The sequence below is a fragment of the Pristiophorus japonicus genome (assembly GCF_044704955.1).
Source record: "Pristiophorus japonicus isolate sPriJap1 chromosome 24 unlocalized genomic scaffold, sPriJap1.hap1 SUPER_24_unloc_1, whole genome shotgun sequence".
NCBI classification, from domain to species: Eukaryota; Metazoa; Chordata; class Chondrichthyes; family Pristiophoridae; genus Pristiophorus; species Pristiophorus japonicus.
Window position 1 is genome coordinate 1,454,747 of NW_027250648.1, and position 26,825 is coordinate 1,481,571.

At 47.5% G+C, this 26,825-nt stretch overlaps 1 protein-coding gene across 1 annotated transcript; it reads left to right on the forward strand.

Annotated features, from left to right (window-relative positions):
• The first annotated feature begins 8,811 nt into the window (after nucleotides 1–8,811).
• LOC139241173 (zinc finger protein 271-like) lies at nucleotides 8,812–15,991 on the forward strand. Its single transcript, XM_070869831.1, has 4 exons — nucleotides 8,812–9,304; nucleotides 9,415–9,496; nucleotides 11,851–12,040; nucleotides 14,640–15,991. Exons 1-4 carry the CDS (start codon nucleotides 8,812–8,814, stop codon nucleotides 15,828–15,830), a joined length of 1,956 nt encoding a protein of 651 aa, XP_070725932.1. The 3' UTR covers nucleotides 15,831–15,991.
• Nucleotides 15,992–26,825: the final 10,834 nt, after the last annotated feature.

A 26,825-nucleotide genomic window follows, 5' to 3' on the forward strand; every position in this document is an offset into this window, starting at 1 on the left:
AAATGTTTCCTCATCTCCCCGCGAGTCCAACTACTTTAAATCTATGTCCCCTGGTTATTGACCCCCTCCGCCAAGGGAAATAGGTCCTTCCTATCCACTCTATCTAGGCCCCTCATAATTTTATACACCTCAATTAAATCTCCCCTCAACCTCCTCTGTTCCAAGGAAAACAACTCCAGCCTATCCAATCTTTCCTCATGGCTAAAGAGGAGGCTCTGACCATCATTTTCCAATCCTCCCTGGTTATAGGAATTGTGCTAGAGGATTGGAAAACTGCCAATTGAGAACTGGTTATTGACCCTTCTGCTAAACCATTATTTAAAAAGGGAGAAGGGATAAACTGAGCAATTACAGGCCGGTTAGTTTAACCTCAGTGGTGGGCAAATTATGTGAGGAGGAAAGCTTTAGACTGCAGGAAGATATCGATGAACTGGTCATTTGGGCAGAAAAGTGGCAAATGGAATTCAATCCAGAAAAGTGAGACAATGCATTTGGGGAGCGTTAACAAGGCAAGGGAATACACAATACATGGGGGGATACTGAGTGGTGTGGAGGAACAGAGGGACCTTGGAGTATATGTCCACAGATCCTTAAATGTAGCCGGACAGGTCGATAAGGTAGTTATAAAGGCATATGGAATGCTTTCCTTTATTAGCCGAGGCAAGAGCAGGAAAGTTATGATAGAACTGTATAATACTTTGGTTAGGCCACAGCTAGAGTGCTGCATGCAGTTCTGGTCACCATGTTACAGGAAGGATGTGAGTGCACTGGAAAGGGTGCAGAGGAGATTTACGAGGATGTTGGCAATGAGGAAAGATTTGATTCTGGGTAGGACTGGAACCAATGTCCATGGGGAAGTGTTTGCTCGTGCTGTTGGGGAGGAGTTAAACTAATATGGCAGGGGGATGGGAACCTATGCAGGGAGACAGAGGGAAGTAGAATGGGGGCAGAAGCAAAAGATAGAAGAAAAGTAAACATGGAGGGCAGAGAAACCTGAGGCAAAAAGCAAAAGGGGCCACATTACAGTAAAATTCTAAAGGGGCAAAGTGTGTTAAAAAGGCAAGCCTGAAGGCTCTGTGCCTCAATGCGAGGAGTATTCGGAATAAGGTGGACGAATTAACTGCACAGATAGCAGTTAATGGGTATGATGTAATTGGCATCACGGAGACATGGCTCCAGGGTGACCTAAGCTGGGAACTCAACATCCAGGGGTATTCAACATTTAGGAAGGATAGACAGACAGGAAAAGGAGGCGGGGTGGCATTGCTGGTTAAAGAGGAAATTAATGTAATAGTAAGAAAGGACATTAGCTTGGATGATGTGGAATCGGTACGGGTGGAGCTGCGGAATACCAAGGGGCAGAAAACGCTAGTGGGAGTTGTGTACAGACCACCAAACAGTAGTAGTAAGGTTGGGAACAGCATCAAACAAGAAATTAGGGATGCATGCAATAAAGGTACAGAGTTATCATGGGTGACTTTAATCTACATATTGATTGGGCTAACCAAACTGGTAGCAATGCAGTGGTGGAGGAGGATTTCCTGGATTGTATTGGGGATGGTTTTCTAGACCAATATATCGAACCAACTAGGGAGCTGGCCATCCTGGACTGAAATGATACTTAAAAGTGTTGACGGTGCATAGGCAATCGCAATCATTTAAAGATCACATGGATGAACTTCAGCAATTGTACATCCCTGTCTGGAGTAAAAAATAAAAGGGGGAAGATGGCTCAACCGTGGCTAACAAGAGAAATTAGGGATAGTGTTAAATCCAAGGAAGAGGCATATAAATTGGCCAGAAAAAGCAGCAAACCTGAGGACTGGGAGAAATTTAGAATTCAGCAGAGGAGGACAAAGGGTTTAATTAAGAGGGGGAAAATAGAGTATGAGAAGAAGCTTGCCGGGAACATAAAAACTGATTGCAAAAGCTTCTATAGATATGTGAAGACAAACATAGGTCCCTTGCAGTCGGATTCGGGTGAATTTATAATGGGGAACAAAGAAATGGCAGACCAACTGAACAAATACTTTGGTTCTGTCTTCATGAAGGAAGATACAAATAACCTTCCGAAGGTACTAGGGGACAGTGGGTCGAGTGAGAAGGAGGAACTGAAGGATATCCTTATTAGGCGGGAAATTGATGGGATTGAAGTCCGATAAATCCCAGGGGCCTGATAGTCTGCATCCCAGAGTACTCCAGGAAGTGGCCCTAGAAATAGTGGATATATTGGTGATCATTTTCCAACATTTTTTTTTGTCCTTCACCATAATTATGGTAAAACTAACATCAATAATAAAAAAAAATCATAGGCAATCCCTCGAAATCGAGGAAGACTTGCTTCCACTCAAACTGTGCTGTTCAGGTGACTGTGCAGTCCAATACGGGAATTACAGTCTCTGTCACATATGGGACAGACAGTGGTTGAAGGAAAGGGTGGGTAGGTAGTCTGGTTTGCCACACGCTCCTTCCGCTGCCTACGATTGTTTCCTGCATGCTCTCGGCGACGAGACTTGAGGTGCTCAGTGCCCTCCCAAATGCTCTTCCTCCACTTAGGGCGGTCTTTAGCCAGGGATTCCCAGGTGTCGGTGGAGATGTTGCACATTTTCAAGGAGGTTTTGAGGGTGTCCTTGAAATGTTTACTCTACCCACCTGGGGCTTGCTTGGTATGTAGGAGTTCCAAGTAGAGAGCTTGCTTTGGGAGTCTTGTGTCGGGCATGTGGACAATGTGGCCCGCCCAACGGAGCTAGTCGAGTGTGGTCAGTGCTTCGATGTTGGGGATGTTGGCCTGACGGTGCATCTGTCCTCCCAGGGGATTTGCAGGATTTGGCGGAGAAATCGGTGGTATTTCTCCAGCGATTTGAGGTGTCTGCTGTATATGGTCCACTTCTCTGAGCCATACAGGAGGGCGGGTATCACTACTGCCCTGTAGACCATGAGCTTGGTTCCAGATTTGAGGACCTGATCCTCGAACACTCTCTTCCTCAGGCGACCAAAGGCTGCGCTGGCACACTGGAGGCGGCATTGGACCTCGTCGTAGATGTCTGCCCTTGCTTGACAGTAGGCTCCCGAGGTATGAAAAGTTGTCCAAGGCTGTGTCGTGGATTTTGATGAACGGGCACAGTGGGGATAATTTTTTGAGAAGTATAAAGACAGAGATTTGAAGGAGAGGCCGGGGACAGTACCTAAGAGAGAACTGTTTAAAAAAAAATGTCAGCTAATGTGGGAGTCAGGAATTGAAGTTGGGTGGTCAGCAGTTTAGTGGGAATAGGGTCAAGGGAGCAGAAGGTGGGTCTTATCAATAAGATGAGCTCAGTGAAGGCATATGGGGAGATAGGAGAGAAACTAGACAAAGATGCGAGTTCAAGGCTAAGGCCGGGGGGGGTCCTTAGGGAAGTTTAGCCTGCTGGGCTCGGAAAGGAGCCATGTGGCAGAGGCAGCTGCTCAGATGGTCTCAATGTCCGTGACAAAGAAGTCCATGAGCTCCTCGCACTTAGAAACATAGACATTTACAGCACAGGAGGCCATTTCGGCCCATCGTGTCCGTGCCAGCTGACAAAGCCGCACGACCCTTGAGTCAGCAGCCCTAAAGGTTGCATATAAACCTATGAACAATGACGGAAAGGCAAAGAGCACCCAGCCCAACCAGTCCGCCTCACACAACTGCGACACCCCTTATACTGAAACATTCTACACTCCACCCCGATCTCCTGGAAGAGGCAAAATCTCAGGCCAATTTAGGGAGAAAAAAATCTGGGAAAATCCCTCTTCGACCCATTCAGACAATCGAAACTAATCCAGGAGATCATCCTGTCCGTATTCTATTCACTGCAGTACTTACCATTATATCTGCGCCGTCCAACAAAAAGTCATCCAGTCTAATCCCAATTACCAACTCTCAGTCCATAACCCTGCAGATTACTGCACTTTAAGTTCCCATCCAATCATCTCTTAAAAGTGGTGAGGGTTTCTGCATCCACCACTCTTCCAGGCAGCGAGTTCCAGATCCCCACAACCCTCTGCGTAAAGAAGCCCCCCCCCTCTCAAATCCCCTCTAAACCTTCCACCAATCACCTTAAAACTATGCCCCCTCATAATAGACCCCTCCACCAATGGAAATAGACCCTTACTATCCACTATGTTCAGGCCCCTCAATATTTTGTACACCTCAACCTCTTCTGTTCCAATGAGAACAAACCCAGCCTATCTAAGCTGTCCTCCTAACGAAGATTCTCCATTCCAGGCAGCATCCGAGTAAATCTCCTCTCCACCTCTCTAGTGCAATCACATCCTTCCTATAATACGGCATTGGAGGAGATGGGGAGAGGGGTTTAAGAAGACGGGTTGTACGAGTGAAAAAAAGCCATGGGTTATCTTTGCATCCCAGGATGATCCAAGAGGAATTTTTAAAGTGTGTTTTGGAGAATTTTCTGGATCAGTATGCTTCCTGCCCGAAGAAGGAGGTTTTGCTGGATCTATTCCTGGGGAATGAAGTGCGTCAAGTGGAGAATGTTACATTTGGGGAGCATCTTGGGAATAGTGATCATATGAGGTCGATCAAGCAAACCAAGTGTCAGGTGAACCTTTAGGGCACTAGGGGGTTAGTGACTGGGGGTGTGGGGGGCACTAGGGGGTTAGTGACTGGGGAGGTGGGCGGCACTAGGGGGTTAGTACCTGGGGGTGGTGGGGGGCACTAGGCGGTTAGTGACTGGGGGGACACTAGGGTGTTAGTGCCTGGTGGTGATGGGGGGGGGCACTAGGGGGTTAGTGACTGGGGGGGGCACTAGGGGGTTAGTGACTGGCGGAGTGGGAGCACTAGGGGGTTAGTGACTGGGGGGGGCACTAGGGGGTTAGTGCCTGGAGGGGTGGGGGCACTAGGGGGTTAGTGACTGGTGGAGTGGGAGCACTAGGGGGTTAGTGACTGGGGGAGTGGGGACACTAGGGGGTTAGTGACTGGGGGGGGCACTAGGGGGTTAGTGCCTGGAGGGGTGGGGGCACTAGGGAGTTAGTGACTGGTGGAGTGGGGACACTAGGGGGTTAGTGACTGGGGAGGTGGGCGGCACTAGGGGGTTAGTACCTGGGGGTGGTGGGGGGCACTAGGCGGTTAGTGACTGGGGGGACACTAGGGTGTTAGTGCCTGGTGGTGATGGGGGGGGCACTAGGGGGTTAGTGACTGGGGGGGGCACTAGGGGGTTAGTGACTGGCGGAGTGGGAGCACTAGGGGGTTAGTGACTGGGGGGGGCACTAGGGGGTTAGTGCCTGGAGGGGTGGGGGCACTAGGGAGTTAGTGACTGGTGGAGTGGGGACACTAGGGGGTTAGTGACTGGGGGGGGCACTAGGGGGTTAGTGCCTGGAGGGGTGGGGGCACTAGGGGGTTAGTGCCTGGGCGTGGCGATTGGAGTCCTAAATCAAGTCTTAAAACCCAAGCCCATTTGGCATTAGATTTGAAGGGTGGACCAATATCAGCTGCAGTCTAATCGCAACTCATCATTGCCACAGGTACTTTCACTAAAAGGGGAGGTTTATTGATGCTGCTGCACCTCATTCTCAGCATTGCTGTCTGCCACTGCTGGAGTGCCGATAATAATAACTAATAATAACTTATAGTTGTACAGCGCCTTTAAAGTTGTAAAACGTCCCAAGGCACACGTGTTACAAGACAAAACAGATAAATCTGACACCGAGCCACAAAAAAATAAATTAGGGCAGAAGACCAAAAGCTTGTTTAAAGAAGTAGCTTTTAAGGAACGCCTTGGAGGAAGAAAGAGAGGCGGAGAGGTTTAGGGAGGGAGTTACAGAGCTTAGGGCCCAAACAGCTGAAGGCACTGCCACCGATTGTTGAGCAATTATAATGAGGGATGTTCAAGAGGGCAGAATTTGAGGAGTGCAGACATCATGTGGGGTTGTGAGGCTGAAAGAGATTACAGAGATCGGGAGGGGCAAGGCCATGGAGTGATGAGAATTTTGAAATTGAGGCGTTGTTTTACCGGGAGCCAATGTAGGTCAGAAAGTTCAGGGGTGATGAGTGATCGTGACTTGTGCAAGTTAGGACAGGGGCTGCTGTGTTTTGGATGACCTCAAGTTTACGTAGTGTAAAATGTGGGAGGCCGGACAGTAGTGAGTTGGAGTAGTCAAGTCTCGAGGTAACAAAGGCATGAATGAGGGTTTCAACAGCAGAAGAACTGAAGCAGGGGCGGAGGCGGGCAATGTTACGGAAGTGGAAAAAGACCGTTTTAATTATGCTCCAGAGGTGGCTGGAAACTAATTTCAGGGTCAAATATGACACCTAGGTTGCTTGGGAGAGGGATGGTTAGGGAACGCAGTTTGTGGCGGGGATCAAAGTTAATGGTCATCCAGTCAGCCCAGGCTGCCGCCCATGCTGACGTGGTGCAGTCTACAGCCGGGCCTTCCAGGCCCAGAGATGGTAGAGGGCATCCTGCAAGACCATCTGAAGTCTCCCACATGGACACTCAGCAGCCTTCCAGCAGCCCTGCTGCAGCCACCGGGCCAACACTTCGTTGGAGCACGAGAATAGACAAACTCGCAGTAACAACAGGTACTAAAGGATTGCAGAAGTGTGAATAATATTTTTGGTGTAAATATATGTTCACTGGTTTTTCATTAATTTATTAATTCATTTACCATTCTTTTGTGATGTCTGTCATTTCAGCTTTGCGTGTCCTGTAGGGTGAGCCAGAAATTTAGAATTCAACAGAGGAGGACTAAGGGTTTAATTAGGAGGGGGAAAATAGAGTATGAGAGGATGCTTGCAAGGAACATAAAAACTGACTGCAAAAGCATCTATAAATATGTGAAGAGAAAAAGATTAGTAAAGACAAACGTAGGACCCTTGCAGTCAGATTCAGGTGAATTTATAATGGGGAACAAAGAAATGGCAGACCAATTGAATCAATACTTTGGTTCTGTCTTCATGAAGGAAGATACAAATAACCTTCCGAAGGTACTAGGGGACAGTGGGTCTAGTGAGAAGGAGGAACTGAAGGATATCCTTATTAGGTGGGAAATTGTGTTTGGGAAATTGATGGGTGTGTTTGGGAAATTGATGGGATTGAAGGCCGATAAATCCCCGGGGCCTAATAGTCTGAATCCAAGAGTACTTAAGGAAGTGGCCCAAGAAATAGTGGATGCATTGGTGATCATTTTCCAACAGTCTATCGACTCTGCATCAGTTCCTATGGGCTGGAGGGTAGCTAATGTAACACCACTTTTTAAAAAAGGAGGGAGAGAGAAAACGGGTAATTATAGACCGGTTAGCCTGACATCAGTAGTGGGGATGTAACTAGTGGAGTGGACAAGGGAGACCCAGTGGATGTGGTGAATTTGGACTTTCAAAAGGCTTTTTACAAGGTCTCACACAAGAGATTGGTGTGCAAAATCAAAGCACATGGTATTGGGGGTAATATACTGACGTGGATAGGGAACTGGTTGGCAGACGGGAAGCAGAAAGTCGGGATAAACGGGTCCTTTTCAGAATGGCAGGCAGTGACTAGTGGAGTGCCGCAGGGCTCAATGCTGTGACCCCAGCTCTTTACAGTATACATTAATGATTTGGATGAAGGAATTGAGTGTAATATCTCTAAGTTTGCGGAAGACACTAAACTGGGTGGCGGTGTGAGCTGAGAGAAGGATGCTAAGAGGCTGCAGGGTGACTTGGACAGGTTAGGTGAGTGGGCAAATACATGGCAGATGAAGTACTATGTGGATAAATGTGAGGTTATAAATTTTGGTGGCAAAAACACGAAGGTAGAATATTATCTGAATGGCGGCAGACTAGGAAAAGAGGAGGTGCAACGAGACCTGGGTGTCATGGTCCATCAGTCACTGAAAGTGGGCACGCAGGTGCAGCAGGCGGTAAAGAAGGCAAATGATTTGAATATAGAAGCAGGGAGGTCTTAATGCAGCTGTACAGGGCCTTGGTGAGGCCTCGCCTGGAATATTGTGTTCAGTTTTGGTCTCCTAGTTTGAGAAAGGACGTTCTTGCTATTGAGGGAGTGCAGCGAAGGTTCACCAGACTGATTCCAGGGATTTCTGGTCTGACATATGAGGAGAGACTGGATCAACTGGGCCTTTACTCAGTGGAGTTTAGAAGGATGAGAGGGGATCTCATAAAAACATATAAGATTCTGACAGGACTGGACAGGATAGATGCGGGAAGAAAGTTCCCGATGTTGGGGAAGTCCAGAACCAGGGAACATACATAGTCTTAGGATAAGGGGTAAGCCATTTAGGACTGAGATGATGAGAAACTTCTTCACTCAGAGTTGTAAACCTGTGGAATTCCCTGCCGCAGAGAGTTGTTGATGCCAGTTCACTGGATATATTGAAGGGGGGGGTTAGATATGGCCCTTAGGCTAAAGGGATCAAGGGGTATGGAGAAAGCAGGAAAGCAGGGGTACTGAAGGAATGATCAGCCATCATATTGAATGGTGGTGCAGGCTCGAAGGGCCTACTCCTGAACCTATTTTCTATGTTTCTATGCAGGGTGAGCCAGTGCAAGGTGTCAATAGTCTGTACCCATTACCCTGAACTGGCTCACTCCGCACTCACTCATCCCCGCGCAGGGGGAGACAATGCAGGATGAGGCCCAGTGAGCCAGTACAGGGTGATGCCCAGTGGAGGTTAATGCCTAGTGCAGAGTGATACCCCAAGCAGGTCGATGCCCAGTGCAACATGAGCCAGCGCAGAGTGAGGGCCAGTGCAAGGTATGCCAGTGCACAGTGAGCCAGTGCAGGTTGATGCCCAGTGCAGGGTGAGCCTGTCCAGTGTGTTGCCCAGTGCCAGTGCAGGGAGATGCAGTTCAACGTGATGCCGGGAGGCAGGGTGATCCAGAGCAGGGTGACGCCCAGTGCACAGCGAGCCCCTGCCTCCTGGCACAGTCTAAGCAGCCTGAGCAAGCCCCGCCCCTCCGACCCTGCCATTGGTGGAAGACCCGCCACCAACCCGGGCCAAGCTCCGCCCACTCTCTTCCTATTGGTCGAAGCTGCAGTCAGTCATGGCCGTGAATGGGTCACATGGCCCAGCGAGGCTCCTGCCGGAGACACCGAGCGGCGGCCGCACCATCCGCTCCGCCCGGGGGCCGGGGGGCGCCTCACGCTCCGGTTTGTATTGGCTTTTCATTTATCTGCCCGCGCTCTATATTGGAAAACTCACTTCCCGCAGGTGATCCGGGCTCTCAGGCGGTTACCCGGACCCTACCCAGAATGCCCTACGATCGGCGCATGCGTGGCACCAGCTGACCTCCAGGAGCCGGCGCGGAGCATGCGCAGTGGTGACGGAAGGCTTGGTTTGTGCTCCAAGGACAATGACCCTTTGTCCACTGACTCAGGCCCCTCTCTCAGGCCCTCACATACTTCATAGAGTGCGATGCCCACAATTGTTTTTATTCATTCACAGGATATTGCCTTCTCCGCTCCAGCTTGGCCACCTTGGAGGGCAGCGAATGGCCAAACACTTTGCTGCGGGTTGGGAGTCACAGGTAGGCCAGACCAGGTAAAGATGGCAATTACCTTCCCCAAAATACATTAGTGACTATACGGTCATGGTCACCATTACTGATACTAGCTTCTTCTTCCAGATTTACTTAATTGAAATTAAATTCCCCAGCTGCCCTGGTGGGATGTCTCGGGATCATCAGCCCAGGCCAGTGGATTACTGGTCCAGTAACATAACCAGTGTGCTACTGTACCCTTAAATTGTACACAATACTCCACTTGAGACCGACCCAGTGTTTTATAAAGGTTCATCATAACCTCCTTCCCCTATGCCTCTATTGACGAAGCCCAGTATCCTGTAAACTTTTTTAACCACTTTCTCAAGCTACCCTGCCACCTTAAATGATTTGTGCACATATACCCCCAAGTCGCTCTGTTTATGGCCACCCCCTTAGGATTGTACCCTTTAGTTTATATTGTCTCCCCTCGTTCTTCCTCCCAAAATGTATCACTTTGCACTTTTCTGTGTTAAATTTCATCTGCTACGTGTTCACCCGTTCCACCAGCCTGTCTATGTTTTCCTGAAGTCTATCACTATCCTCCTCACTGTTCACTATACTTCCAAGTTTTGTGTCGTCTGCAAATTTTGAAATAGTGCCCTGTTCACCCAAGTCCGAGTCATTAATATATAAATCAAGAAAAGCAGTGGTTATGTATCAATCTCTGGGGAACACCACTGTATACCTCCCTTCAGTCCAAAAATCCGTTCACCATTACTCTTAATTCCTGTCACTGAGCCAATTTTGTATCCATGCTTCTACTGTCCCTTTTATTCCCTGGGCTTCGACTTTGCTGGCAAGCCTATTGTGTGGCACTTTATCAAATGCCTTCTGGAAATCCATGTACACCACATCCCTCATTGCCCTCATCAACCCTCTCTGTTACCTCAGCAAAGATTTCTCTCCTGAAGATGTTGTGTGATGGTGGGGTTCGGCACCAATCACTGTTTGCCCTCCAGTACCTGACCAAGTGGTGATTCTGAGCAATGGAAGTGGGGGTTGCACAAGAGGCCAGAATTGGAGGAACGCAGAATTCATAGAATCATAGAATAATACAGCACAGAAAGAGGCCATTCGACCCATCATCCCAGCACCAGATCTTTGAAAGAGCTTTTACAATTGAGTCCTACTCCCCCGCTCTTTCCCCACAGCCCTGCAATTTTTTCCAGTTGAAGTATTTATCCAATTCCCTTTTGAAAGTTTCTATTGAATCTGCTTCCACCACCCTTTCTCGCAATGCTTTCCAGATCACAACACCTCGCTGTGTAAATTATTTTCCCTCGTGTCGCCTCTGGTTCTTCTGACAATTATCTTAAATCTGTGTCCTCTGGTTACCGACCCTTCTGACATCGGAAACAGTTTCTCCTTATTAAGGGGCTTGTAACTTAGTCCACTTGGCACTGAAGTGTCTGAAACTCAATAGGAACACCAGGGAACAAAATACTGACAAATGTCAGATGTTTTTTGACAAAAGAAATCTCGATTTAACTTTTAAAAGATACATTGTTTGATAGCAGTCTACACATGACTCACCTGACTGACTCAGACTCCACTCCTTAAGCAGAGTTGGTCGCAGAAAACGCTGTTCCCTTGGCCCTCCAGTCTCGATTCTCTTCCTGTTGGTTCCCAGGGTAATCAGTCACCACTCACCAACATTATGCTGCCAGATGAAGTTCAGGGGCTCAGAGGAAGGAAATAAATGAGGCCATGCATCTGAGTTGGGAAATACACTTAGAGAAGCATGATCCAATTTATAATCGAATCTATTTCAAATCAACTCAAATGAATTGTTGCAATTAATATATTCTTTCCGCGCCAATTGGGGAATAAGTGATGCGTGGGCTGTGTAGGAGTGTGTGTGTCTGGTTGCACAGCGTGTCCCTGGCTCCGCTCCAGATACACATGTTTCAGCTCACATCCGACTCACTGGATAAACCTCACCCTTCTAAACCCCACCACAGAAATATCAGCATTTGGCGTTTAGTTGTGCTAAACCTTTATAAAACACTTGATAGGTCACAGGTGGAGTATTGTGTCCAATTCTGAGCACCGCACTTTAGGAAGGATGTGAAGGCCTCAGAGTTTGTAGAAAAGATTTAAAGGCACCATGGCCAAATTTACTTTGTCATTTGTACTGTCAGTGTTCTACAGCATGGAGGTGCTGCAAACACTGAGAATGACTGCGTGAATCCCTTCCCACACTCAGAGCAGGTGAACGTCCTCTCCCCAGTGTGAATGCACAGATGAGTTTCCAGCTCAAACGGGTTATTGAATCCCTTCCCACAGTCCCCACATTTACACACTTTCTCCCCAGTATGACTGCGCTTGTGTCTCGACAGGACAGGATCGGCTGAAGCATTGCTCAAATGGGCTACACCCAGATTCTCCCACGACACCGTTCATATGCTTATGGAGGGAGTCACAGCACACAGGGAGATCCTCTTCTCGTCCCATGGGCGGAAGAGACCTCCCCAGGAAATCAATGCAGTCTGGTTGCATATTGCAGAGGAGGACACAAGCAGGGATGTTGTCAGGAGGACCAGATGTAGTGCCGCAAACATAGAAACATAGAAAATAGGTGCAGGAGTAGGCCATTCGAGCCTGCACCACCATTCAGTATGATCATGGCTGATCATGCAACTTCAGTACCCCACTCCTACTTTCTCTCCATACCCCTTGATCCCTTTAGTCGTAAGGGCCACATCTAACTCCCTTTTGAATATATCTAACGAACTGGCCTCAACAACCTTCTGTGGTAGAGAATTCCACAGGTTCACAATTCTCTGAGTGAAGAAGTTTCTCCTCATCTCGGTCCCAAATAGCTTACCCCTTATCTTTAGACTGTGACTCCTGGTTCTGGTCCTCAACATCGGGAACATTCTTCCTGCATCTAACCTGTCCAATCCTGTCAGAATTTTATATGTTTCCATGAGATCCCCTCTCATTCTTCTAAATTCCAGTGAATATAAGCCTAGTCGATCCAGTCTTTCTTTATATGTCAGTCCTGCCATCCCGGGAATCAGTCTGGTGAACCTTCGCAGCACTCCCTCAATAGCAAGAAAGTCCTTCCTCAGATTAGGCGACCAAAACTGAACACAATATTCCAGGTGAGGCCTCACCAAGGCCCTGTACAACTGCAGTAAGACCTCCCTGCTCCTATACTCAAATCCTCTCGCTATGAAGGCCAACATGCCATTTGCCACCTTCACCGCCTGATGTATCTGCATGCCAACTTTCAATGACTGATGTATCATGACACCAGGTCTCGTTGCACCTCCCCTTACCCGAATCTGTCACCATTCAGATAGTATTCTGCCTTTGTGTTTTTGCCCCCAAAGTGGATAACCTCACATTTATCCACATTATACTGCATCTGCCATGCATTTGCCCACTCACCTAACCTGTCCAAGTCACCTTGCAGCCTCTTAGCATCCTCCTCACAGCTCACACTGCCACCTAGCTTAGTGTCATCTGCAAACTTGGAGATATTACATTCAATTCCTTTGTCTAAATCATTAATGTATATCATAAATAGCTGGAGTCCCAGCACTGAACCTTGCGGTACCCCACTAGTCACTGCCTGCCATTCAGAAAAGGACCTGTTTATTCCTACTCTCTGCTTCCTGTCTGCCAACCAGTTTTCTATCCACGTCAATACATTACCCCCAATCTGCTTTAATTTTGCACACCAATCTCTTGTGTGGCACCTTGTCAAAAGCCTTTTGAAAGTCCAAATACACCACATCCACTGGTTCTCCCTTATCCACTCTCCCAGTTACATCCTCAAAAAAATTCACGAAGATTTGTCAAGCATGATTTCCCTTTCATAAATCCATGCTGACTTGGACCAATCCTGTCACTGCTTTCCAAATGCGCTGCTATTCCATCTTTAATAATTGATTCCAACATTTTCCCCACTACCGATGTCAGGCTAACCGGTCTATAATTCCCTGTTTTTAAAAAGTGGGGTTACATTAGCTACACTCCAATCCATAGGAACTGATCCAGAGTCTATAGAATGTTGGAAAATGACCACCAATGCAGCCACTATTTCTAGGGCCACTTCCTTCAGTACTCTCTGGGATGCAGACTATCGGGCCCCGGGGATTTATCGGCCTACAATCCCATCAATTTCTCTAACACAATTTCCTGACTAATAACGATTTCCTTCAGTTCCTCCTTCTCGCTAGACCCGCGATCCCCTAGTATTTCCGGAAGGTTATTTGTGCCTTCCTTAGTGAAGACAGAACCGAAGTATTTGCTCAATTGGCAGTAACAAAGTATTTGTTCAATTGGTCTGCCATTTCTTTGTTTTCCATTATAAATTTACCTGATTCTGACTGCAAGGGACCTACATTTGTCTTCACTAATCTTTTTCTCTTCACATCTCTATGGAAACTTTTGCAGTCAGTTTTTATGTTCCCTACAAGCTTCCTCTCATACTCTCTTTCCCCCCTCCTAATTAAACCCTTTTTCCTCCTCTGCTGAATTCTAAATTTCTCCCAGTCCTCAGGTTTTCTGCTTTTTCTGACCAATTTATATGCCTCTTCCTAGGATTTAACACTATCCCTAATTTCCCTTGTTAGCCACGGTTGAGCCACCTTCCCTGTTTTATTTTTACGCCAGACAGGGATCTCAGTAGATCACGAAACGTTAGTACAAAGTCACACTCAACCTGCTGCCCTTGTCCTTTTAGGGGGTAGAGGCCACAGGTTTGGGATGTTCTGTCCAAGAAGCCTTGTTGAGTTGCAGATGTATAAAGTCTCTCCCCTCCCTCCTCTCTCTGCCTCTCCTCACACAGAGGCCAGTGTTTTGTGTAGGCCCAGACTGGGTGGCCAGCTCCCTTCCCTGAAGGACATTACTGAACCAATATCCAGCAGCTTTCATGGTCACTTTTTTTCTAGCGCCGGTCCACAGATTACCAGATTCATTAAGCTCAATTTCACAACCTGCCATTGTTTTTCAAGGGTTCTCTCTCACACTCCCCTTTTCCTGTTTTAAAATTTATTTTACAGGGTATTAGAAGGGGAGGATTGCAGAAGGGAAACTGAAACGAAACATCACATCACGATCTGACAGTCACTCGATTCATCAGGACGGGAATATCGTCGGCCTTTGAACATGGAAGCAAAAAGCACCATTCAGTGCGGGGAGAAACTCTGTGTGTGGACGAGTTTTCAGCCGATCCTCTGTCCTGTCGAGACACAAGCGCAGTCACACCGGGGAGAAAGCGTGTAAATGTGGGGACTGTGGGAAGGAATTCAATAACCTGTTTGAGCTGCAAACTCATCTGTGCATTCACGCTGGGGAGAGGCCGTTCACCTGCTCTGAGTGTGGGAAGGGATTCACTCAGTCATTTACCCTGCTGAGACACCAGCGCATTCACACTGGGGAAAAGCCGTTCACCTGTTCCAAGTGTGGGAAGGGATTCACTCAGTTATCCCACCTGCTATCACACCAGCGAGTTCACACTGGGGCGACGCCGTTCACCTGCTCCGTGTGTGGGAAGGGATTCACTGAGTCATCTGCCTTTCTGACACACCAGCGAGTTCACACTGGGGAGAGGCCATTTACCTGCTCCGAGTGTGGGAAGGGATTCACTCGGTTATCTGCCTTTCTGACACACCAGCGAGTTCACACCGGGGAGAGGCCGTTCACCTGCTCAGACTGTGGTAAGGGCTTCACTCAATCATCCAACCTGCTGTCACACCAGCGAGTTCACACCGGGGAGAGGCCGTTCACCTGCTCTGTGTGTGGGAAGGGATTCACTGAGTCATCCAACCTGCAGACACACCAGCGAGTTCACACCGGGGAGAGGCCGTTCACCTGCTCTGTGTGTGGGAAGGGCTTCACTCAATTATCCAGCCTGCTGCTACACCAGCGAGTTCACTCTCATATCAGATCTTTTAAATGTTCTGACTGTGAGAAGAGATTTATAAGCAAAATGGAGCTGCTGACACACCAGCGAGTTCACACTGGGGAGAGGCTGTTCACCTGCTCTGAGTGTGGGAAGGGATTCATTCAGTCATCCAGCCTGCTGAGACACCAGCGAGTTCACACTGGGGAGAGGCTGTTCACCTGCTCTGAGTGTGGGAAGGGATTCATTCAGTCATCCAGCCTGCTGAGACACCAGCGAGTTCATACTGGGGAGAGGCCGTTCACCTGCTCCGAGTGTGGGAAGAGATTCACTCAGTCATCCCACCTTATGACACATCAGCGAGTTCACACTGGGGAGAGGCCGTTCACCTGCTCTGAGTGTGGGAAGGGATTCACTCAGTTACCCAGCCTGCTGAGACATCACCAGCGAGTTCACACGTGACTGCAGGGGTTGGATTCTGCTGTTATTGCTGCTGTTAATTACATCCAGGGCTGAACCATGTTCATTCTGACAGTTGAGGTTTGTTGCTGCTGATAAACTCCAGCTCTGTTACAAGGGTTAATATTCTGGATATATATGAAATAAATCAGCTTTGTTTTAAACAGATTCTTGTAGATTTTGGTCGTCTACGTCCCCCGAAGTGTTTAGCATCACCTGGCTGGAGCTCAGAAAAGACAATCTGGGGGAGGATCGTACGGGGGGACCAGAACTTCAGGGCCACACTGAGAGGGGCAAACGGCACTTTGGTCTTTCTCGTCTCTCTTCGCTGACGGCAAATTCGCCACATGTGGCGAGGCGAGTCCGGACCATCATCGGTGGAGTGTTCATCAGCACTGAGGTGCTGCAAACACTGACAGTCACTGCACAAAGGTGCACGGCTGCACCCAGGCTCTCCCATAACTCCCTCTAGATGCTTTGGGAGGGAGTAATGACGTGCAGGGAGGTTCTCTTCCCTTCCAACGCAGCCTAGGAGGACCAGGTTGCAGTGGTGCAAACCTTTCAATGATCTCAGTAGCTCACAATTTTACTGCAAAGCCACTCAACCTCATCCTGCTGTGCCACTCATCACATCCCCATCACTCTGCCTTCTGTACTCTACACCAACTTACCTTGCACCTCCACCCAACCCTTTCTACATTATCAGTTCCCCATCTCACGGGTCACCCCCTCACACTCATCCTTGTCCAATCAGACCAACGTACAACACACAAGATTAGGCACTTGGGTTCTTTAGCCAATATTCATGTAAAGTTTATGTTGATGTGTTGTCAAACATTGAAATCTTTATTTTCAACACTTTGCGTTCATGGACAGCTTCATGGACAGCTTCATGGGCACCTTTGGAAGTGGCTTAGTGAGTTGTAATGAATGGAGGGAGACAAAAAGCAGGAAACTAGACCAGTTAGCCTAACATCCGTCATTGGGAAAATGCTGGAGTCCGTTATTAAGAAAGTAATAGCAGGACATTTTGAAAATCAATACAATCAAGCAGAGTCAGCATGGTTTTATGAAAGGGAAATAATGTCTGACAAATTTTCTGGAGTTCTTTGAGGATGTAACGAGCAGGGTGGATAAAGGGGAACCAGTAGATGTGTATCTGGATTTCCAGAAGGCATTCGATAAGGTGCCACATAAAAGGTTACTGCACAAGAGCTCACTGGGTTGGGGGTAATATATTAGCATGGATTGGCTAACTAACAAAACAGAGAGTGGGGATAAATGGGTCATTTTAAGGTTGGCAAACTGTAACTAGTGGGGTGCCACAGATATCAATGCTGGGGCCTCAACTATTTGCAATCTATATTAATGACTTGGATGATGGGACTGAGTGTATTGTTGCCAAATTTGCTGATGATACAAAGATAGGTGGGAAACCAAGTTGTGAGGAGGACAGACATAATCTGCAAAAGGATATAAATAGGCTAAGTGAGTGGAGAAAAGTTTGGCAGCTGGAATATAATGTGGGAAAATGTAAGGTTATCCACTTTGGTAGGAAAAATTAAAAATTAAAATTATTATTTACATGAGAGATTATAAAATGCTACGGTACAGAGGGATCCTGGGTGTCCTTACACATGAAACAAAAGATTAACATGAAGGTGCAGCAAGTAATTAGGAAGGCAAATGGAATGTTGGCCTTTATTGCAAGGGGGATGGAGTATAAAAGAGGGAAGTCCTGCTACAACTGTACATGGCGTTGGTGAGACCACACTTGGAGTACTGCGTACAGTTTTGGTCTCCTTGCATTGGAGGCAGTTCAGAGAAGGTTCACGAGGTTGATTCCTGAGATGAGGGGGTTGTCTTATGAAGAAAGGTTGAGCAGGTTGGGCGTTTAGAAGAATGAAAGGTGATCCTATTGAAACATATAAGATTCTGAGGGGGTTTGACAGGGTAGATGCAGAGAGGATGTTTCCTGTGGAAATATCAGAAAGAATTCACGATAAATAAGAATTTAGCTCATGCTTGAGGTTTAAACCAGTAGACTCAGCATCTCTTGCACTGAAAACAACAGGCACTGACCTCGGGGTGAAGGAGATGAGGATAAAAGCTGCAGAATAGTAAAGCCAAATTCAAAAGAGTCACTCTGTGTAAGAGATAGTGTGTGAATAATGGATGTCAGTTAACAGGGTTCCTACAAATGCTAGTGAATGAACAAAAGGTTAGTTGCAGGAATAACAGATGTGGTCAAATGGGAGGGGAAGTTATCTTAGCAGAAACACGCTGTAGGAACAGCAGGGGGTGGGAAGGGATGAAAACTGATCAAGATATGGGACACGCACAGCAACGAAGGCACCGGCAATTGGTAATAACTCATGGAGGCAAGATAGGGTTACAATAACAGAAGGATGTATTGGCTAGAATAGACTGGTGAATGATACTTAAAGGGTTGATAGGCAATGACAAACATTTAAAGATCACATGGATGAACTTCAACAATTGTACATTCTGTCTGGAATAAAAATAAAACGGGAAAGGTAGCTCAACCGTGGCTAACAAGGGAAATTAAGGATAGTGTTAAATCCAAGGAAGAGGCATATAAATTGGCCAGAAAAAGCACCAAACCTGAGGACTGGGAGAATTTTAGAATTCAGCAGAAGAGGACAAAGGGTTTAATTAGAAGGGGGAAATAGAGTATGAGAGGAAGCTTGCTGGGAATATAAAAACTGACTGCAAAAGCTTCGGTGGATCTGTGAAGAGAAAAAGATTAGTGAAGATAAATCTTGCAGTCAGATTCAAGTGAATTTATAATGGGGAACAAAGAAATGGCAGACCAGTTGAACAAATACTTTGATTCTGTCTTCACGAAGGAAGACACAAATAACCTTCCGGAAATACTAGGGGACTGAGGGTCCAGTGAGAAGGAGGAACTGAAGGAAATCCTTATTAGGCAGGAAATTGTGTTAGGGAAATTGATGGGATTGAAAGCCGATAAATCCCCGGGGCCTGATAGTCTGCATCCCAGAGTACTTAAGGTAGTGGCCCTTGAAATAGTGGATGCATTGGTGATCATTTTCCAACAGTTTATCGACTCTGGATCAGTTCCTATGGACTGGAGGGTAGCTAATGTAACACCACTTTTTAAGAAAGGAGGGAGAGAGAAAACTGGTAATTATAGACCGGTTAGCCTGACATCAGTGGTGGGGAAAATGTTGGAATCAATTATTAAAGATGAAATAGCAGTGCATTTGGAAAGCAGTGACAGGATCAGTCCAAGTCAGCATGGATTTATGAAAGGGAAATCATGCTTGACAAATCTTCTAGAATTTTTTGAGGATGTAACTGGTAGAGTGGGACAAGGGAGAACCAGTGGATGTGGTGTATTTGGACTTTCAAAAGGCTTTTGACAAGGTCCCACACAAGAGATTGGTGTGCAAAATTAAAACACATGGTATTGGGGGTAATGTACAGATGTGGATAGAGAACTGGTTGGCAGACAGGAAGCAGAAAGTCGGGATAAAGTCCTTTTCAGAATGGCAGGCAGTGACTAGTGGAGTGCCGCAGGGCTCAGTGCTGGGATCCCAGCTATTTACAATATACATTAATGATTTAGATGAAGGAATTGAGTGTAATATCTCCAAGTTTGCAGATGACACTAAGCTGGGTGGCGGTGTGAGCTGTGAGGAGGACGCTATGAGGCTGCAGGGTGACTTGGACAGGTTCGGTGAGTGGGCAAACGCATGTATGCAGTATAATGTAGATAAATGTGAGGTTATCCACTTTGGTGGCAACAACACGAAGGCAGAATATTATCTGAATGGCGGCAGATTAGGAAAAGGGGAGGTGCAACGGGACCTGGGTGTCATGGTTCATCAGTCATTGAAAGTTGGCATACATGTACAGCAGGCAGTGAAGAAGGCAAATGGTATGTTGGCCTTCATAGCTAGGGGATTTGAGTATCGGAGCAGGGAGGTCTTATTGCAGTTGTACAGGGCCTTGGTGAGGCCTCACCTGGAATATTGTGTTCAGTTTTGGTCTCCTAATCTGAGGAAGGACGTTCTTGTTATTGAGGGAGTGCAGCGAGTTCACCAGACTGATTCCGGGATGGCAGAACTGATATATGAGGAGAGACTGGATCGACTGGGCCTGTATACACTGGAGTTTAGAAGGATGAGAGGGGATCTCATAGAAACATATAAAATTCTGATGGGACTGGACAGGTTAGATGCAGGAAGAATGCTCCCGATGTTGGGGAAGTCCAGAACCAGGGGACATAGTCTAAGGATAAGGGGTAAGCCATTTAGGACTGAGATGAGGAGAAATGTCTTCACTCAGAGTTGTTAACCTGTGGAATTCCCTACTGCAGAGACTTGTTGATGCCAGTTCATTGGATATTTTCAAGAGAGACTTAGATATGACCCTTACGGCTAAAGGGATCAAGGGGTATGGAGAGAAAGCAAGAAAGGGGTACTGAGGTGAAAGATCAGCCATAATCTTATTGAATGGTAGTGCAGGCTCGAAGGGCCGAATAGCCTACTCCTGCACCTATTTTCTAAGTTTCTATGTATATGTACAAAGTTGAAATGTCAGCAGAATCTGTCGAAACCGACATGTGTTTAACTGAGCGAAGAAAGGGTATAACTAGGCACAAGTTTTTAGAGGAAGTTAGCGAGAACCTAGTAACAACACGTGATAGGAGCAGGAACCTGGGGTAGAATCCCTAAGCTGAAGTCAGACGGAGCTTGATCACCTCAGACCGAATCAGGTAATATCTACAGAGGTTGTGAGTCCTATATTCTGTCGTAACTAATGAGCAGTGTTTGTTAAAGCATTTATTAAAGATAAGTTGGCTTGTGAATCTAGTATCATAGTCTTTTGTTCAGGTTAAACTTACATGGGAACCTTAAAAGGAAAATTGCGAACCTATTTGTTCGATCTGACGAACATCTAGCGAATTCGGCACAATCTTCCCCTTGTGGGGGAATCTAGAACCGGGGGGCATAGTTTCAGAATAAGGGGCCACCCATTTAAAACGGAGAGGAGGAGGAATTTCTTCTCTGAGGGTCATGAATCTCAGAGAGCTGTGGAGACTGGGTCATTGAATATATTTAAGGTGGAGATAGACAGATTTTCAAACGATAAGGGAGTCAAGGGTTATGGGGAGTGGGCGGGGAAGTGGAGTTGAGGCCAAGATCAGATCAGCCATGCTCCGCCATCTTATTGAATGGCGGAGCAAGCTCAAGGGGCCAAATGGCCTACTCCTGCCCATATTTCTTATATAAGCGAGTCCCCCACAATGGTAGTGAGTGTGAAAGCCGTGTGTCCTGTGCAGCATCAGCTGATTGCGGAGAAGGTTGGTGATGCTGGTGTATTTATTGGTGTTGGTGTTGGGGCTGATTGTGGTGGGATTCTGAGGACCACGGTGAGATTTTTTCAAGGGCACTAATGCTGCTGGAATAGATGGCAGGAGAGGTTGGGATGACAGAAACGATCTGTCAATGGTGAAAGAGGTTGCTCCAAGAAGGTGACTCAAACCACCAGCCATTATCTCCTGTACAGACCTCATCCATTTTATGCAAAAAGATAACTGACCAGGAAACTGGACAATCCTGACAAAATGCAACGCCAGTAATAGCTCATTACCACACTCTCGTCGAGTAATGGCCGACTAGCCAACTGATAACCCTGACAAAAGGAAATATTTGGAAACCATGTCAGGACAAGGATGTAATAATTAACTCTTTATCTGTATTCACTGACTGCAAGACAGAGCCAATACACAGGAAGAGGCCATAACTTGGGTTATTACTGTATAAATATCTTGTGAAATTGTACCATTTCGAAGGTGTTCACTTAGCTGTTGACTGAGTGAGACCTTTCCCTTGCTGCAAGTGAGAATAAAGGAACATCTGCCGGGCTGAAGTCGTATATTGTGAGTCGAGATTTTGACATGTACCTGCCCTGTTAGTGTTTGATGGGACAATGTAGAGGGAGCATTACTCTGTATCTAACCCCGTGCTGTACCTGCCCTGGGAGTGTTTGATGGGACAGTGTAGAGGGAGCTTTACTCTGTATCTAACCCGTGCTGTACCTGCCCTGGGAATATTTGATGGGATAGTGATGGGATTAGGGAAGCTCCAGCTGTCTTTTCCTCGCCTCCTGTCAAAACCCAGCAGAGAAGACAAGGAAGAGTCAAGTGCCAGAGATGGATCAGTGCAGGGTATAAAAGTGAGGGGATATTAATGTAAGGAGGCAGTCGGGACTGGAGACACTGGAGATCAAGCTCAGGGCGCCCGAGGTTCCATCCAGCGGACTGACCAAGTGTAAGTTATTGTGGACACAAGGGACTTGCATCTTATTAGAATCATAGAAATTTATAGCACAGAAGGAGGCCATTCGGTCCATCGTGACCACACCAGGTGTCAAAGAGTTATCCAGCCTAATCCCACTTTCCAGCTCTTGGTTCATAGCCCTGTAGGTTACGGCACTTTAAGTGCACATCCAAGTACTTGATTAATGCAATAAGGCTTTCTGCCTCTACCATCCTTTCAGGCAGGGAGTTCCAGACCCCACCACTCTCTGGGTGAAAAGATTTCTCCTCAAATCCCCTCTAAACTTTCTACCAAATACTTTCAATCTATGCCCCCCCCCCCCCCTCTGCTAAGGGAAATGTGTCCATTCTACCCACTCTATCCAGGCCCCTCATAATTTTATACACCTCAATAAGGTCTCCCCTCATCCTCCTCTGTTCCAAGGAAAACAAATCCCAGCCTATCCAATCTTTCCTTATAGCTAAAATTGTCCAGTCCAGGCAACATCCTCGTAAATCTCCTCTGTACCCTCTCTAGAGCAATCACGTCTGTCTAGCCTTTGTTTCCTCTGCCTTCCAAACTCGCTTACTAATTTTCTGCCTTCCATTTCCAGCTTTGCTTCTCTCCCATCTGAATCTACTCTGAGATTCCCATCCCCCTGCCAAGCTAGTTTAAACCCTCCCCTACCCCCCCCCCCCCCCACCCCGGAAATATTGGCCCCAGCTCTGTTGCGGTGCAACCTGTCCCACTTCTGCAGGTCCCACCTCCCCCAATCTTTACTCTGATTCATGGGTCGATATAAGATATGGTCACCGACAGAGATTCTGCTCGTCTTATATTTCTTAATAATGTATTAAAGTTGCTGACGCTAGAATTTGAACCTTTTAATTAGCCAGACAAGGCGTTAGCTCAAATCTTATACCCATTTACTGTTCTGTTCCTTTTACCATTTAATGTGCATTTTCTCTTTTTTAATCTCACAAAATGCATCACCTCATATTTCTCGGCGTTAAATTTCATCTCACATCTACCTACCCATTTACTAATCTGTGTGTTCAGACTGAAGTCTCTTACCTTTCTTTTTATTCAATCATGGGATGTTGGCATCACTGCCAAGGCCGGCATTTATTGCCCATCCCCGATTGCCCTTGAGAAGGTGGTGGTGAGCCGCCTCCTTGAACCGCTGCAGTCCGTGTGAAGGTGCTCCCACAGATCTGTTGAGGAGGGAGTTCCAGGATTGTGACCCAGCAACAATAAAGGAACGGCTAATATATTTCCAAGTCAGGGTGGTGTGTGACTGGGAGGGGAACACGTGGAGGTGGTGGTGTTCCCATGCACCTGCTGCCCTTGTCCTTCTAGGTGGTGGAGGTCGTGGGTTTGGGAGGTGCTGTTGAAGAAGCCTTGGCAAGTTGGTGCAGTGCATCTTGTAGATGGTACACACTGCAGCCTCGGTGCGCCGGTGGTGGAGGGAGTGAATGTTGAAGGTGATGGATGGGATGCCGATCAAGCGGGCTTCTTTGTCCCGGATGGTGTCGAGCTTCTTGAGTGTTGTTGGAGCTGCACTCATCCAGACAAGAGTGTATTCCATCACACTCCTGCCTTGTGCCTTGTAGATGGTGGAAAGGCTTTGGGGAGTCAGGAGGGGAGTCACTCGCCGCAGAATACCCAACCTCTGACCTGCTCTTGTAGTCACAATATTTATGTGGCTGGTCCAGTTAAATTTCTGGTCAATAGTGACCACCAGGCTGTTGATGATGGGGGATTCGGTGATGGTAATGCCACTGACTGTCAAGGGATGGTGGTTAGACTCTCTCTTGTTAGAGATGGTCATTGCCTGGCACTTGTGTGGCCTGAATGTTACTTGCCACTTATTAGTCCAGGTCTTGCTGCATGTGAGCATGGACTGCTTCATTGTCTAAGGAGTGGGGAATGGCATGGAACACTGCAATCATCAGCGAGCTTCCCCACTTCTGACCTTGTGATGGAGGGAAGGTCATTGATGAAGCAGCTGAAGATGGTTGGACATTGCCCTGAGCTATTCCTGTGGTGTTGAAGGAGTCTGAGACATTGGCTGAAGGTATGATTTGTGAGTATGACTATGTCAGGCTGTTGCTTGATTAGTCTTTTTGACAGCTCTCCCAATTTTGCCACAAGTCCCCAGATATTAGTGAGGAGGACTTTCCAGGGTCGACTGGGCTGGGGGTCTCGTGTCCAAATGCAGAGTGGTCCGTCCGCTTTTGTTCTTATTGTACATTTCTGTCACTATTTGATACAAATGGCTTGCTCGGCCATTTCAGCAGGCAGTTAAGAGTCAAACACATTGCTGTGTATCTGGAGTCACATATAGACCAGACCGGGTAAGGGTGGCAGGTTTCCTTCCCCAAAGGATATTTGTGAACCAGGTGGGTTTTTACCACAATCCGATTGTTTCCTGGGCACCATTACTGATAATGGCTGTTCATTCCAGATTTATTTAATGAACTGAATTCAAACTCACAAACTGATCTGGGGGGATCTGAACTCACATCTCTGGATTATTAGTCCAGTAACATAACCATTATGCTACCATACCTGTTTGGGGTTTTCTCTCTCTCGCTGTCTCTCTGTATCTTTGTGTCTCTGTCTCTCACTGGGTCTCTTTCTCGCTATCTGCCACTTTATGTCATTCCCTCGATCGTTCTCCCTTTCTCCTTATTTTTCTTTCTCTATTTCTGTCTGTTTGCCTGTCTCTCACTCTCTGTCCGTATCCTTTCACTTCTGTCTCACTGTATCTTTCTCCTTCTCTGCATTTCTCTGTCTCCGTCGCCCTCTCTGTCTCTGTTCCTATCGCTAACTCGATATTTCTGTATGTCTCTGCCTCTGTCTGGTCTCTGTGCCCCTGTCAGTATCTCTGTCCCTGTCTCTGTGTCCCTCTCTGTGCCTCTGCTCCTGTGTCTGTCTCTGTCTGTGTCTCTGTCCCTGTGTCCCTGTCTGTGCCTCTGTCTCTGCTCATGTCTCCGTGTCCCTCTCTGTCTCCCTGTGCCAGAGTCTGTCATGTCTGTACCTCAGTCCCTGTTCCTCTGTGTGTCTCTGTCTCTGCTGTTTCTGTATCTGTTCCTGTTTATGTCTTTGATTCTGTCCCTATTAATGTCTTTGTCTCTGTCTGTGTCCCTGCCCCTGTCTGTGTCCCTGTCTCAGTCTATGTCTGTGTCCCTGTCTCACTCCGTCTGTATCTCCATCTCTGTCTCAGTCCCTGTTTGTGTCTCTGTCTGCACCTTAGTCTCTGTCTCAGTCTGTGCCCCTGCCTGTGTCTCAGTCTTTGCCTGCATCTCTGTCTGCGTCTCAGTCTCTGACCCTGTCTGTGTCTCGCGCCAACACTCTTCTCGATCTTCCTCGCTGCAATGCTCCATCTCAGTCTCAACAAGCTCCCTGCTGGAGTGGAACTAAACTATAGAACCAATGGAAACCTGTTCAACCTTCGTCGCCTCCAGGTTAGATCCAAGGTCGTCCCATCCTCTGTCGTCGAACTATAGTACACGGACTACGCTTGCGTCTGCGCAGACTCCGAGGCCGAATCCAAGCCATCGTCAACATCTTCACCGAGGTGTACGAAAGCATGGGTCTTCCACTATACATCCGTAAGACAAAGGGTTCTCCACCAACCTGACCCCGCCACACAGCACTGCCCCCCGATGATCAAGTTCCATGATGAGGCCCTGGACAACGTGGACCATTTTCCATACCTCGGGAGCCTACTATCAGCAATGGCAGACGTCGACAATAAGGTCCAACACCACCTCCATTGCGCCAGTGCAGCCTTCGGCTGCCTGAGGAAGAGAGTGTTTGAAGACCAGGACCTCAAATCTGGCACCAAGCTTATGGTCTACAGGGCAGTAGTGAAACCCGCCATCCTATATGGCTCAGCGACGTAGACCACATACAGTAAACACCTCAAAGTGCTGGAGAAGTACCACCAATGCTGCCTCCGCAAGATCCTACAAATCGCCTGGGAGGACAGACGCACCAACATTAGTGTCCTCGATCAGGCCAACATCAAAGCACTGACCACACTCGACCAGCTCCGTTGGGTGGGCCACACCATCCACATGCCCAACACGAGAGTCCCAAAGCAAGTGCTCTACTCGGAACTCCTACACAGCAAGCGAACCCCAGGTGGGCAGGGACTCCCTCAAAGTCTCCTTGATAAAGTACACCATCCCCACCGACACCTGGGAGTCCCTGGCCAAAGACCGCCCTAAGTGGAGGAAGAGCATCCGGGAGGGCGCTGAGCACCTCGAGTCTCGTCGCCGAGAGCATGCAGAAACCAAGCGCAGGCAACGAAGGAGCGTGCGGCAAACCAGACTCCCCACCCACCCTTTCCTTCAACCACTGTCTGTCCCACCTGTGACAGAGACTGTAATTCCCGTATTGGACTGTTCAGTCACCTGAGAACTCACTTTTAGAGTGGAAGCAAGCCTTGATTTTTAGGGACTGCTTATGATGATGATGATGTCTGTGTCCCTGCCTCTGACTCTATCAGTACCTCTGCCCTGAGCCGATTGTTCAGTCCTTCCCTCTCAGAGGTTATTATTACACAGATTTACATTGGATATACGGCACAGAAACAGGCCATTTGGCCCAACCAGTCTATGCCGGCGTTTATGCTCAGTGCAGGGTGAGCCAATGCAGGGCGATGCCCAGTGCACAG